Consider the following 13,403-nt stretch of genomic DNA (forward strand, 5'->3'; position numbering starts at 1 on the left):
CTTTGTGGGGAGAGTGACTTATGCATGATGTGCGAGGGATATGAATTAATTCCTTCCCTTATTTCCTTTCTGTAATAGGGGCGATACACATGTACCCCACCAGGATGGTTGATTGGGTCCATGTGAGGTTCTCAGCTTGCAAAAGAAAATGTTTTAGGTGTTTTGCTCGTGGGCTTTTCCACTTATGCCTCCAACATGTCMTCAGCTGAATAACTTTTTCTCAATACATGAGAAATTATGCCTGTCTGTTGTTATTATTTAAAGTTATTTAAAGATCTAAACAATGCATTTGTGGCGACTGCTGACACCCTTAGTCTTGTTTCGCTCTGCAAATGTGAGTGTACGTGCACTGAGTTCTTCAGCTTTTCACAAATGGACTGGCTCCTTCTCTTTAGGAGATTATGCTCTCTCTCTTCTTGGTCTAAAGTCTAATTTTGTGTATTGACTTGGGACACAGAAAGCTGATTCTGCTTTGGAAAAGTACCGACCTGTCTGTAAAAAGGAGGCGACAGCTGTGTGCGCTGTTAATTCGCAGCGCTTTGCAGCTTGCACAAAGGGCGCGTTGCCAGAAAATCACCTTACGAAACGGTCGGCAGGCTTACCTAGGCAAAAGTCTTTAAGGGCTTCTTTTTCCTTAACCTCAAATGGTTTAGGAAACCTCTTTCTTTTCTTCTTTGGATTCGGTCAAAGTGTTGGAAGCTTTATCCTGTACACCTAGATGGTGAGAAGGTGGAAGATGTGCTGGTACAGCTGCGTGTGGGGATACAGCCCACCCTCATTGGTTCCGAGGTTGGTTGTTTTCTGCTGTGGTTGCTGTAAGCCTGTTTGCAGCAGTAGCAACTCACAAAAGGTGTTAGGTTTGGCTCGCAGCCTCGCAAACCTGAAATCCCTCTAATCGCTGGCTGATGGACTTCTTTCCTCCCCCCATCTCTTAAATGTACTGCTACCCTTGTGGAAGCGCCGTCTTCCTGGGAGCGTTTCTGAATTCCCTGTAGCCTTTCCAGGCTGCATCCCCCGCTGCAAGCAGAGATGCTTTCCTGCATAYGTTTTGGAGTGCTTTGTGGTGGGTCAGCAGCTTTTTCCCTGTCTTATGAACGGAGTTGCACAGGTGCAGAGAGAGAGAGTGTGTGTTCACCCAGTTAAGGCTATAGATTAGAACTGGGAATTGTTCAGGTCTCCTGATTGCTCTTTTCAGCCTGTGCTCAGCGTGCTTTACGTGCAGCTCAATAAGGCCGACGTCGGCTGTTAGGGCAAAAACTGCAAATCTCTCTCTTTTTTTCTTGTGAGCGAGAACAGCAGTGGGTAAATGAAGAACCCTTGTACACTGTGTTTTCCATTAAGTGTACAATTAGATAAAAGTAAGAGCTATTTTATCTACCCTGGTTTAACGTTTTACAGTATATTTCAACAGAACTCTGTATATTCCTAGGAAAGRGTATGTTTACTGAGGCTAGAGAAATTTAAACCTGTTTTCACCATCTGTGCTGTCTCCTCATGCTTTGTGCAGCTTGAGATAATGAAGCAAGTGGGTCAGTTCCTCTGTGTAGTCTTGGTGGTCTTGTGAACAACCTGTATTCCAAGCTGTTGTTGGACTGTGACGGTGTTTCGAAGGGCTGGAGAGACCAACCCTGCCAGGCTCTTCATATACGTCTCTAGAGAAGTGTCTTGTGACAGTGGTTTTCAGCCTGTGGTCTGCGGAGTCCTTGGGGGCCTATTGACGTTGCATAGAGCTCTGCGAAAGAGCACGGCTGGAAAACCAATGCCGCTGTCACAGGCTTGAACTTCAGGCAGCGGCCTGAACTTCACTGAGGGAGAATCTGGGTCTACAAATGGAGCAGACAAAAATCATTGCTTTTGTGTCAGTCAGAAAAATTACTCTTAGAAGTCCAACTCTGTTCCAGTACTGGGGCTTGTAATCCGGCTGAAAGACCTGGGTGTCCTATTTTCTCCAGTTGTCCTGGGGTGATTTGGTTGATGGTTCAGGGAAAGCAAAACCATGGAGGCCTTAATCTAGATTGTGTCCTTCTCCTACTGATGGTGTTTAGCTGGGGTAGAAACCGATTGCAACTAATTGCTTCTGAATTTCCAGAATGGATTTGATACAGGTTTGGTTGCTGAAGTATCCAAAATATTTTTCCCTTTTCAGTAAGACAAATAGCTTTCTGCCTGCTGAGTCAATATTTGTTCGCTTTACAGTAATACTTAACATTTCAGGAGGTTAAAAACTAATGCTCTGTCTTCTTTCAGAGTGTCTCCAAAGTGTTAATTTAGAAGGAATCATTGCTCTCATAATTGGAACAGGTGAATGGCAATCATTTTGTTTGCCAGAGCAGAGCATGTAAATGTGCACAGAACTTCCTTAAAATGTTGTAAGAGGCTTGTGTGAAAATGGTAATTATTCCAACCTTTTCTCTGACGTGAGAGAGAACAGAAGTTGGAAAGGTCATTGGAGTTGCACTTGTTAGCTTCCTCCTAGTTTTTTTTATCTGGTTGGAATAATATTGAAGAGGGTCTGGATTTCTTGGCTGGGAAAGAGGAAGATTGGCTTCCCCTCTGGTAAGAGCATTTGGCAGATTAGAAATGGGGAAATGCTGCTTAGGCCTCAGCTGAACAGCCAAGCCAGGATTATGCCCTGGGATCTGAGGACTATGTTGGTTCAGTTTAAGGAAGGCTCCCACCAACTGCTGTGTGGCTTTAGACACTGAGCAGTTTGGGGCCGGAGCCAAGCACACTGTTTGCTACTTCTGGGATGGGACTTGTAGTGTTCAAGCCACAAAATGCCATTTTTCTCATTCCCCTTTGGGCAGGGGGAAGGATGCAGTCTTGTGGTTAAAGCATTAAGCTAGAACTAGGAACACCAGGGGATGGCTCCAGGCTTTGTCGCATGCTGTATGTTGGGGAAACTGTTTAGCTTGACTGGTCTCATTTATATCGTGCAGCTGAAAGCTAACACTCATCTGTGTGATAAACTCCAAGAAGCTGGGTCTGGCGTAGCTGTGGGTGGGGGTGTGTAACCGTGATGCATCCAAGCTACTACAGTAAAGCTGCCGTGAATCTATCGGGGTGAATCTGTAGCTATGCTGGGGAGCGGTGGAAGGGACCTGGCACTGTCCACGGAGTGGTGGCTGCCCCTTCGCGAATGCACCCTGGAAGGTATTTCCATGTGAAGCTATTTTGGTGTTTGAGATTAGCTGGTTGAACAGATTTGAGGAGGGAGGGGGAATCAAAGCAATGAAGTGCCTGGTCTGTGGCTGCTGCAGCAAACTTGGAAAAGCTGTCCCACACCACTATGTCCAGTAAGCTCATTAGCTATTCATCTTTATTTCCAGAGCCTCTCCCGAGGAGGCTGCTGATCCGTGTCGTGACTGTCCTTGTCACTGGATCTCAGCTTCAGCACTGTTCTTACTTCGTCAGCCCTTCCTAGAGCAGAGAGCAATCCGTCGCTGCTGCTGTAGTCTTAGCACTGCGCTTAAAATCTCTCCCACAGCTGCTTAGTGGTGAGAAGTGGTGTATTACAGAAGCAGCAGGAACGCAGGGGGCTTCTTGGGGATGTATTGAATTTTATGGGAGTCTTAGTATGGGCTTAACATACAGACACACTGTCCTGGATAGAACCAGAGCCACATGTGTTGTGAGCCAAGTGTCAGGAGCTGGAAGATGCAAAGCGTTGGGTGGAGGAGGATGGTGTATTGGCAGACAGCCTCCATTAAGAGACAGATGACACATGAAATTGTGGTGTGAATAGCTGCTGCCAGTTCTATTCCTTAGGCCACATCTACACTGCAGACTCTTGCCAGCCTGGTTCTGTCACACCGGGGTGAGAAAGCGATGTGATTCCTGCCTGATACAGCTGGGCTGGAGGAAGAATCGCTTCACTGGCCAAACTGGGCCCTGGCTGCTATTGCTCCTTTTTTTGCAGGTTATGTGGGTTGTGTCTTTGCAGCAGACTGCAAAGCTGGGATCCAAGCCGCGCTTTGCCGTGGTGCCCCTGCTGATAGCATGGAACAGCAAAGGGTCTTCATCTGCTAGAAGAGCAAGCCTAGTGCAAGTGAGACCTTAAAGATAACTTAAAAATAGTTTCTTGAGTGGTTCCTTGGTTGGGTTGGTACTTTCTGCTTGAACAAAGCACAAAAGCAGACCTTGGTCTTAATCTCAAGGAAGCTTATTGCCGGCTTTCTTTCAGTAAGTTTCCTTGTCATCTCTTGACAGACAGATAGTTGGGAAATTTTAAGAAGTATTCTCAGAGAATGAGTCATTCAGTGTACAAATGGGGAAAATAAGTGAAATGTTCTTCTGTCCTAGGAATCTACTCTTTAGCATTGGTATGTTGGGGGATTTTGTTTTGTCAAATGCATCCTCAGGGTTTCCCAGTGTCTGTAAGCGGTTCCTGTTCTTACTGCAGGGATCATTGAAAATGTTTTCCTAGAGGTGTGTCTGGGTTCAAACGTAGCTGGTTAGTGAGATGCTTTTTAGGGTGAAGCTGTCCTGTGCTGGCAGAGAGAGCAGGGTTGGGAGTGCACAGCTCGTGGAGTAAGCAGAGTGCTTCAGCAGCTTGTGTTCCTTCCAGCCATGGTGCTGTGCCAGCCCACAGCCGCTGCTCACTTTTTTTGGCCTAGCACTTTGGAAACTTGGTTTCAAAGAGGCTTTTTAATTCGTTATGGTGAACAAACACTGGCCTCCTCTGCCCCCCAGCATGTCTTTTGGTGGCAGGAGCTTGCAGAACCACAGGCCAAAGATCTTCTGTTAAATGTAACCTGCTGTAATTCTCGGAGCCTGGCTTTCCCCTCAGCAGCAGGCGAGCCCTGACAGGTGAGTGTGTTGCATCTGGCAATGACTGGTGATATTGCTCTGCGTGTGCCATGGTTTCTACCTTTGCAGTCATGTCAGCAGACAGCAAAGTGTGCTGCTGCCCCAGGTCACAGTCCAGACTCTTAGCCCAGACCTGCCTTCGCTGGCATCTTAGGCTATGTGCTGGACTGTGGACTGCAGCATGGGCGTGTGTTCCCTCCGCTGGCTCTTCCTTGGGAAAGATGCTTGCCATCAGAGACATGGTAACGAGTGCTTTGGGGTTATGTTGTCCTCAGCTAGTCCTGCTCCGCAAAGGTGAGCCAGAGCCCTTAGTCATGCGGAGTGTTGAACTAGACTGACTCTCTCCAGCACCAACTTCTCTACAGCTCCCTTTCTGGGATGCCCAGAGTGTTTGAGAGTCCCCCATGCAGCATTTTTGCACAACAGGGATTCACCCGTTGGGGTGACAGCCTAAGAAGGCTCTACCTCGTCAAAGTCAACAACCCACCACTTGCGCTGCTCGAAGGCCAAGCAGGGTTGTCGCACTCTAGAATCACTTCTACTTACTGGCTTCAGAACTCTCTGCGAACCTACGTTAACCTTTCTGTGAAGAAACCTTTCATCCTGCAAGTTGAGGAGGAAATTGGGCACTGAGGGAAGACGACTTGCCCAACATCATGCAGTGAAAGATGACAGAACTTCGTGTTCCTGATTTAACCACATCTGCGTTCAGTGGCATATAGCAGAGAGAAGTGATTTGTTGGAGGAAGTTGCTCGCTCTTTGCAGTCTGACAGGCTGTGCAGGGGATTGCATGTGCCTGGCTGCTGTCTCCCATCACGCAATCGTTTTCTCCACGTAGAGCAGAGTTCTCCTTTATTTCACTTCTTGTGCAGAGAAGAGCTCTGCAGCCTGTCTCCCCATACCCCCTTTGCAGAGGGAACGGTTGATTGGCTCTGGTTGTCTTCTGCTGCTGTTGTGTCCAGGTGTCCTTTCTGTAAGGCATAGATGGACCCAGCCCAATGCAGCGTCAGCTCAGCCTGGGTAGGAGCTGTACAAATAGCACTGGGGTGAGCAGTCCTCTCCTAGGATGTGGTGAGCCCCCTGGCAGGGTATGGGGAACGTGTAGTTTTGGTTTTGTTTTTTTCCCTCAACTCCAGACCAAGACAGTAGCTTCAAGAGAAAAGGATCCAAGTGTCCTGTTGTCTTAGGAAAGCATGTTCAGCTCTTCAGATCCTGACCAGTTTGCGGCTGAGTAAACGGCGTGTTGCTCAGCTATGCTCATTGCGCCTTGCCAGATGCTTCTGATTTGCCTGTATCATATGATTTACTGTTCTCTTTCTTCTTAGGTTTGTTGATGATTATTCCAGGCTGAGTTGCTATGGTGACTTTATTGCAAAGGTGCTAGTCCTCTGGCCCTATGCTACTGCAGTACTGCCTGCTTTCTACTCTTTAGTGCTACAGAGCAGGAGGCCAGTGTAGCGGAGGGGCAGCAGGGCTGCTATTAAAATAGCATCCGATCTTAGAAAGAAGCCTTGCTACTTGGAGCGATTGAGAGCCGGGAGCGAGTGTTATTTTTTTTTGTGAATGAAATGATGCATTGCAGTCTAACTGTTGGGAGGGATGGGGCATCCGATTCCTAGGTTCTGTCCTAGTTCCCCCCACATGCTGAGGGCTCCTGGGTTCTGTCTCAGCTCTGGGAGGAAATGTGTGGTAGCAGAAATCACCAGGGGCTGTGGAAGAGGAAGAGGAGGAAGCTGGTGGAGTGTTTGTTCTTAGTCTGCTGGCAGAGGGGAAAGTTGCAGTGTCTGAGGTCTCTGCTGACGGGGAAATTATGTTGAGATCCTGGTTCAAATCCAGCTGGGGCTGAGTAACTGAAAACCATTCTCGACTTTTGCAGACTTTAAGAGGAGACTCCTGGAATCCTCAGTCTGGGTGGTAGTGGCCAAAAGCCCGTGTTGCCAGCTGGAAGGACGGCTCTGCCCGTCGCTGGCTGGCGGCAGACTCTGCAGGCAGCTTGAGGTTCAGTGCGAGATGGTGACTAAACTCTCCTGCCTTCAATCTCCTGTTCTCAGGGCAGGACTGAAACGTGCAGGTGAGAGTTGGTATGGTCTGATGTCCCTCGTGCAGTACCTAGTGGGGATAAACCAGGCTTCAGTCTCCGTGCTACCAGAGTTGCTGGCTCTGTAACCCCATTGAACAAAATTGTATGTGGGCAGTGGTGCTGTAGGACTTCGTGGACTGGATTTAATTCTAGCCAAATGGAAATGATTTCCCATATAGGTATAAACTAGCAGCACATGAGTGTCGATCAGGTGGAACAAATGTGAATGTTTCTTTAATGTGACACTGAATTTTGGTGACTAACGGCTTGACTCAGTAATGAGGACTGCCCTGTGAGATTGAATTTGCCGCTTTGGAGGCCACGCTCCTACCGTGTGGTAGAGCTGGCCAGTGAGGAGGGGATTTTCCTGCTTCCTGAACTTAATGGCCTAATGCAATGGTTATTGTAAAAGCTGTTCATGGCTTTTCAAGCACCCTTATCCTGAAGAACCCAGAGGTTGCATCCAAGGATTGCTGCTTTATTCCTTCCTTGAGATTTATATGGGAGCTCTGTGTAACTGAGTTTTAAGTAGGCTGATAACTGGAGTTAATACCCAAGCTGGAGGAAGCTTTCTCATCCTACTTGTGGCAAAGCACAAGCACTGTTTTTGGCACAGAGTATACGCACAAGCACTGCTTGTTTGGGGTGGGGTTTTTTGTTGTTTTTTGGGGTGGGTTGCCTTTTTAAACTTGGTTCAGAGCCTGGGATCTGTCACCCAGATTTGTAAGTTGAGATCAGATCTTTCCAGGATGATTCTTAAAAGTAAAAGGTTCAATAAAAAATGATCGATGCAAAATGATAAGAGCTGTTCTTTTTCATTTGAGAGCTAGGGATTAAAATCCAAAACTCACACTTGATTTAAGGCAAGCTCAGGTGCTTCTATGACTAACATTAGGCCTTCAGCAGTAGGATGATGAGAATCTGTTCTCAGGCTCCAGGACGAAGTAGCCAACTTGCCAGAGGGAATAGTTGAGAGAATTTTCTCTCTCTGCCTGCATGGTCAGCAATCAGGGCTGGGAAAGTGCAGGCTGCTTTCCTTTTGCATTCCTCTGAAGCATCAGGTAATGACCATAACCCATATTCTGTGCTGCTGGTTATGCTAGGCTTTATGGTAGAGAAATTCCTAGGTGTAAAGGAAAACAAATTGGGGTTGAGGCTTGGTTGCTGGTGGCAGTTCGGCAGCAACGAGAAGCTCCTCAGCTGGTTTGTTCCAGGCTTGTTTCAAGCAGCTGCTCAGGAAGCAGAGGTGAAAAGGGATCTGTCGTCTCTAATGATCTATGGGCTCGCCGGCAGCCTACTTGAGTGTGTCCAGGCTGACTGGTAGGGATGCAGTGGGTGAAGCTCTGCCTGTTCCTGTTTATACAGGGAATGCTTCAGATACCAAACTCTAACAGAGACACTTGTGATGACTGAAAGTTTATGGAGGCATGATACTAAATTTAGCTCTTATCAGGAAGAAAAACAGGCTTGTCCTTTTCCAGATTTGGAAGAGAACCTAACAGCTCTGTTTGGACCTATGGCTTGATTTCCAAGCAGTGTCTTTCCAAGCTGGCCAAGGTGTGGTCCATATCTTCTGGGCTAAGTGAGAGCAAAGCAATGGTTAACTGCCCAGGGCTGGCAGGGAGAGCAGAAATGTCAGGAATGCTTAGAGGTGGCTTGGATAGGTCTCAGGTCTTCAGAGTGTTTCATGGGGTTTGTAGAAAGCTTGGGGCATAATTGGACGTGCTCTTGTGATCAAGTCAGAGCAGTTTAAGAAGAAGAAATGTTGTACTGAGCGTACCAGTTCTCCTGGGCTGTTTGGGGGGCAAAGTAAAGCAGTTTGACTAAAAGTAGCTTAAGTGAATGTGCATCTCCTTTGCATTGCACCAAAGTAGGTGTGCTTGTGGGTGCTGTGTCTTGGTTGATGGGGGCGATAGCTTCTGAAATCACTTACCTTTGCTCTACAAATGTATCTGCCTGCTTTCTCATTCTAGTTCACCTGGAAGTTTCAACTCATATTTAGGGAAATCCACTTCTGTTTTGGAGCTGTAGAGGGTCGTGCAGTGTTCTGGGAGGTTAAGAAATGCTAAAAGCTGCAAAAATTGGATTAAAAATTCAATGGGGTGCCTGAACCTTGTAAAGAAGTTTTAGCTGTGTCTGAAGTCATTAAACATAATTCAGTAACTAATAACCCAAGAAATCACTGATAGGAAAATTAGTTAATCTAGATCAGAATGAAACTAGACCAACCAAGCAATTCAGTTCTCTTGCGAAGTGCACACTAGCAAAGTGCTCGAGTTTCTGGTGTTTTATAGGCAGAACTAAATTGCAATACACACTTCCACTGGAGCAGAACTTGCAGAATTTTAACATGAGAACTAAGTAGGGTTTTGTTGTTGTTGTTTTTTCCTTCTTCCTAGCTTGCGTAACCCATTAGGAGAACAGATCTGAAGCCATAGAAATGTTAGACATCTTCAATTGGCAAATTTTCAAGGGAAGCAGATACGTGATGTACTCCTGGGCTGGTCCTGGCTTGGTTTGAAGGCTCTGCTGTCACCTTTGCCTCGCTCATGGCCTCTATGCTTTCTCTTTTACAGGAATGGGGTGAATGTGGAAGGGGCAACTCACAAACAAGTGGTGGACCTGATTCGCGCAGGAGAGAAGGAGTTAATTCTGACCGTGTTGTCTGTACCTCCCCACGAGGCAGATAATCTGGATCCAAGTGATGACTCTTTGGGGCAGTCATTCTATGACTACACAGAAAAACAAGCTGTGCCCATCTCCATCCCCACGTACAAGCATGTGGAGCAAAACGGCGAGAAGTTTGTGGTTAGTATCAGTTTGGGACATGCCTTCTGGAGATCAGCGTGGGTCTGTGCCCTGAGCTGGTGTGCTCCATGGTTTTAGTGACAATTGATGGCAACACTTTCTTTCTGTGTTCAAGATGGAGATGAATTAATTTATGATTGATTGTTTTTGAAGCTGTCTTGTTTAGGCTCACCTGTCCTTATTCTTGCTGTGCTTGGTTATTCTTTTGCAGCTCTTGTCTATGTGCTGGGAAGGTTGTTTTTTTAATGCAGCTTGGATAGCCTGATCTCTTGTGAAGATTAAATAGGGAGTTATTATTTAGCTTGTATATGCTTTTATATTTGTTCCTCCTGTTTTACATCAACTGCTAAGGAAATCAGTGATGGATGTAAAAGCAATAAGATGCCTGGGAGCATAACTTCCCATCTACAGAAGGAAGCTGTTGTAATCTGTGTCGGTTTCCCTCTGCCTTTCCTGAGAGCACGCTGTGTAAGAGTGAACCTCTGCCCCGCGCAGAACAAGGAAAGCATTCCCCCAGTTTGGGAGTCATGGCTTGATCGCTCATGCTCCCATTTCTCCTAGTGACTCTCTTTGCGTGTGCGGTAGTTCTGATGCCCGGGAAATGAGTGCCTGACCTCTTCTGTGTGCTGATGAGCTCTGTGCGAGTTCCTCCTTTTCTTTTCCCTTTTGTGGGGTGTGGGGGGAAATAATTTTAAAAAGTCTTTCCTTTGGGTGCCCCCTCCCAGCTGCATTTGTTGGGGAGGCTGGCACTCGGTCTCGCAGAGAACACGATCTGTAGTAAAAGTAACTGAAACGGACGCATTCTCTGAGGCTTAAGATTGATTCTGGCTTATTAGGGAAGGCTGCCTGTGGGAAGGAGATGTTGTTTTTCGCATTTCCAATATGCTTCCTTTCTTGTAGAATTGTAACAAGTTGGGGGGACTCTGTCTTGTTCCGTGTGGCAATTCTTATTGCACTCCCGTGATCTCAGAAGAATGTCATCACTTCATATTGCAGAATACCACTTCATTTTGTTTTTTCTTAGTTTCAGTGAAGTTTTACTAATTATGGATTGAATCAACTGCAAAATCAGATGCTACTGTATGGGCTATATGCTGCCATTATCAGCTGCAGTTTAATGCTTAAATCTAGTTATCTCGATGGCATTTATTGTGCTTAGAGCTGAGAGCATGCACTGGACTTGAAAGGGAGATGCTGTTAGCTTGCACCTTGCTCTGGCTTGGGGTGCCCTTGCAGTTGGAACAGCAACTGTAAAAATGGCCCCGTTTTAGTGGATCAAACCTCCTGAGCTGTAGCAACGGACCTGCTGAACCCATGGCTTTTGCTCCTGTTGGCATTGCAGAGCAGCTACCGCTGTCCATGTGTGCACGGACCTTATTTGCAGCATCCCTGTTTTAGCTCTGGGGCTCACAGCTTTGGCACTGTGTTTCTTTCTGTGCCTGATGTGCTGCTATGGGCGTAGGGCTGTTCTGCAGGGATGCCTGTGTAACCTCTCACTTCGGCAACCCCCCCAGTCTTGGTCTGGGGTGCTCCCTGTTTTTTGCCCTCTTGAGATCCCAACAGATTGCGAGCGAACCTTGGCCAGGCCTTCAGCTCCACCTGTTTCGGTAGTGGCTGAAGCAGTTCTGGGCTACTTTCAGATATACTCCTCAAGCTTGCCGCTGAATTGTGGCAATTACTCTGTTCAGGATAGGCTGAGACCGAACTCATCCCTACTCTTCTCCCATGACATGTGGATGTGGCAGCAGCTAGGATAGTAGAATAATTCAGGTTGGAAGGGACGTCAGGTTGACTGACCAAAGGAGATGTGGTGTTCTTGGGACCCACTCCTGTGGCTTACCCTGAGATGGAGGGGTAGGATAAGGCTGGCCTGTGGTATTAGACACAGTGATTCCTTTTCTAGGCAGAACAAACCTGGAAGCAGCCTGGAGAGAGATCTGAAATGGGTTGGATGAAGGCAGACGTATACCCAGAACTGTTCATCTTGCAACATTTGGTGTGTGTTTAATGTCCTCAACTGGCTAGGCCTTGCTTTGCTGTTCCACTTGATTGCCTGGTTGTGTTATGTTCACAGACGCTTGGCTCACGGACTTCAGGGAGCTTACTTCATCCATCCGATACTCCAGCACCCTGCATCTTGCTGTACAGCTTGCTGCTAACCATTGCTTTGAGAACGTGCCTCAGGTCTGAGCTGCAGAAAGGATCAGTAGAGCCTGCAGCCAAACTCCAGCTGGCTCCGCGTTTCAATAAGCGACTGGTAGAGACAAAAGCCTGCCACAAGGGCAGTATTCTTCCCTCTGCAAATAACTTATTGTTGGGAGAGCGGTTACCAGTCGCCCAGCTCCTGAGGTAGCCTGTAGCTTTGTGTTAAAGGGGGAGCTGAATATTCTCACAGGACCAATTTTCAGCATCTAAACATGGGAGGGGGTCTCAAACTGGGTTAGTTGTACCAATATCCCAAACATATTTTTCTACAGCTCTCTATGCTGTCTTCATTTTGCCAGAGCTAGGGAACTGTGCAGTCCTAGGGGGGTGCTGAGTGATGAAGCTGAGGGACTTGGGACACGATGCCAAGTATCAGGCGTCTTAGATATGACACTGCTTTGTCTCGTGGCTGGAAGATTTCTATCATGCACTGACTCCTTTCACCCTCCCAGACTGCAAGTTAGGTTTAACTGGGGCAGTCTGCCTCAGGACACGCTTATGTTAGTAATGTGAAGCGCTGGGAGACAGATGACAAATTGGCTCCTGGCTCATCACTTTTTCCTCTCCCAGCTGAGGATGGAAGCGTTTTCCCAGGGAAAGCATGAGCCAGCATTGGTGTTGCAGAAACAGTGTGTGTGTGTGTGTGTGTGTGGAAAGGCGGAGAAGGTTCAGTTACACTCAGCTCCTCTTCAGAGTCGGATTCCTGTGCAAAGTGTATCACTTCAACATGTCACCATAGCGTGCGTGTCTCTGAATGGGACAGATGGGCTCCTTGGGAGAATGAAGGCTGCAGGATTGTAGCCAAGCAGAACGTGAATGGGGAGTGGGTGCTTTCCCCACGGCCCTGCTATCCCAKCCCCAGGCACCGCACCTCCGTATGTGATGCTGTCAGCTCAGATATGTTGTAAGGGGCAGGAGCAAGAGGGTCCTAGAAACATGAGTTTTTAAAGAAGCAAAATGCTGGGGAGCTGCAGGGGAATGGTGGGAGTCTGGTGGCCGGCTGGGCAGGATTGCAGCCTGAGGCTGCCTGCTCTTTACTGGACTGACAGTAGCTATTGATCTGATCTCCTAATCCCATCCTGGCATCTTCTGCCCCACCAAGGGCAGTCCTGGAAGGGTTGAACGCTTCTTAAAAAAGAGAAAGTTAAGGTTTTATTGGAAAATTATCCCCTTTTGAAGGTCTTCAGTCAGGTATTTGGAGTGCAAACGTGGAGGAAAAATGACCTAGGATTTTGGGACCATTTGGGCTCTCCTCTTCTTGGGAGCAGGTTGGGCCTTGCCATTCTTTGAGTCCTCTGAGAGCTGGTGAAGCCACCCTATGTGAGCCTTCAGCACATGCCTCTCGATAGTCTCTACCTCCCTGCTCTGCCAGCCCTTTGGCTTTGGGAGGATGGTGGAGGATGATGCTCTGCTTTAGAGGAAGGGCTGTGGTTGCAAACACTTCCCTTGTGCAACATTAAAAAAAAAAAAGTGTGAACCTGCTCTCTTCCCACTACATCC

At 47.4% G+C, this 13,403-nt stretch overlaps 1 protein-coding gene across 4 annotated transcripts in view; it reads left to right on the forward strand.

Moving 5' to 3' along the window:
- SNX27 (sorting nexin family member 27) overlaps positions 1–13,403 on the forward strand; it is a 42,310-nt gene that overhangs the window by 4,769 nt on the left and 24,138 nt on the right. For all 4 annotated transcript variants that reach the window (XR_003256332.1, XM_026083655.1, XM_026083654.1 and 1 more), the window contains exon 2: positions 9,467–9,698. Coding sequence is in view for 3 of the 4 variants with exons in the window: in XM_026083655.1 (XP_025939440.1) it covers positions 9,467–9,698 (232 nt within the window). In the remaining variant the exon portion in view is untranslated. The remainder of the gene's footprint in view (positions 1–9,466; positions 9,699–13,403) is intronic.

The sequence above is a fragment of the Apteryx rowi genome, unplaced genomic scaffold (assembly GCF_003343035.1).
Source record: "Apteryx rowi isolate R43461 unplaced genomic scaffold, aptRow1 scaffold_610, whole genome shotgun sequence".
In the NCBI taxonomy this organism is placed as follows: domain Eukaryota; kingdom Metazoa; phylum Chordata; class Aves; order Apterygiformes; family Apterygidae; genus Apteryx; species Apteryx rowi.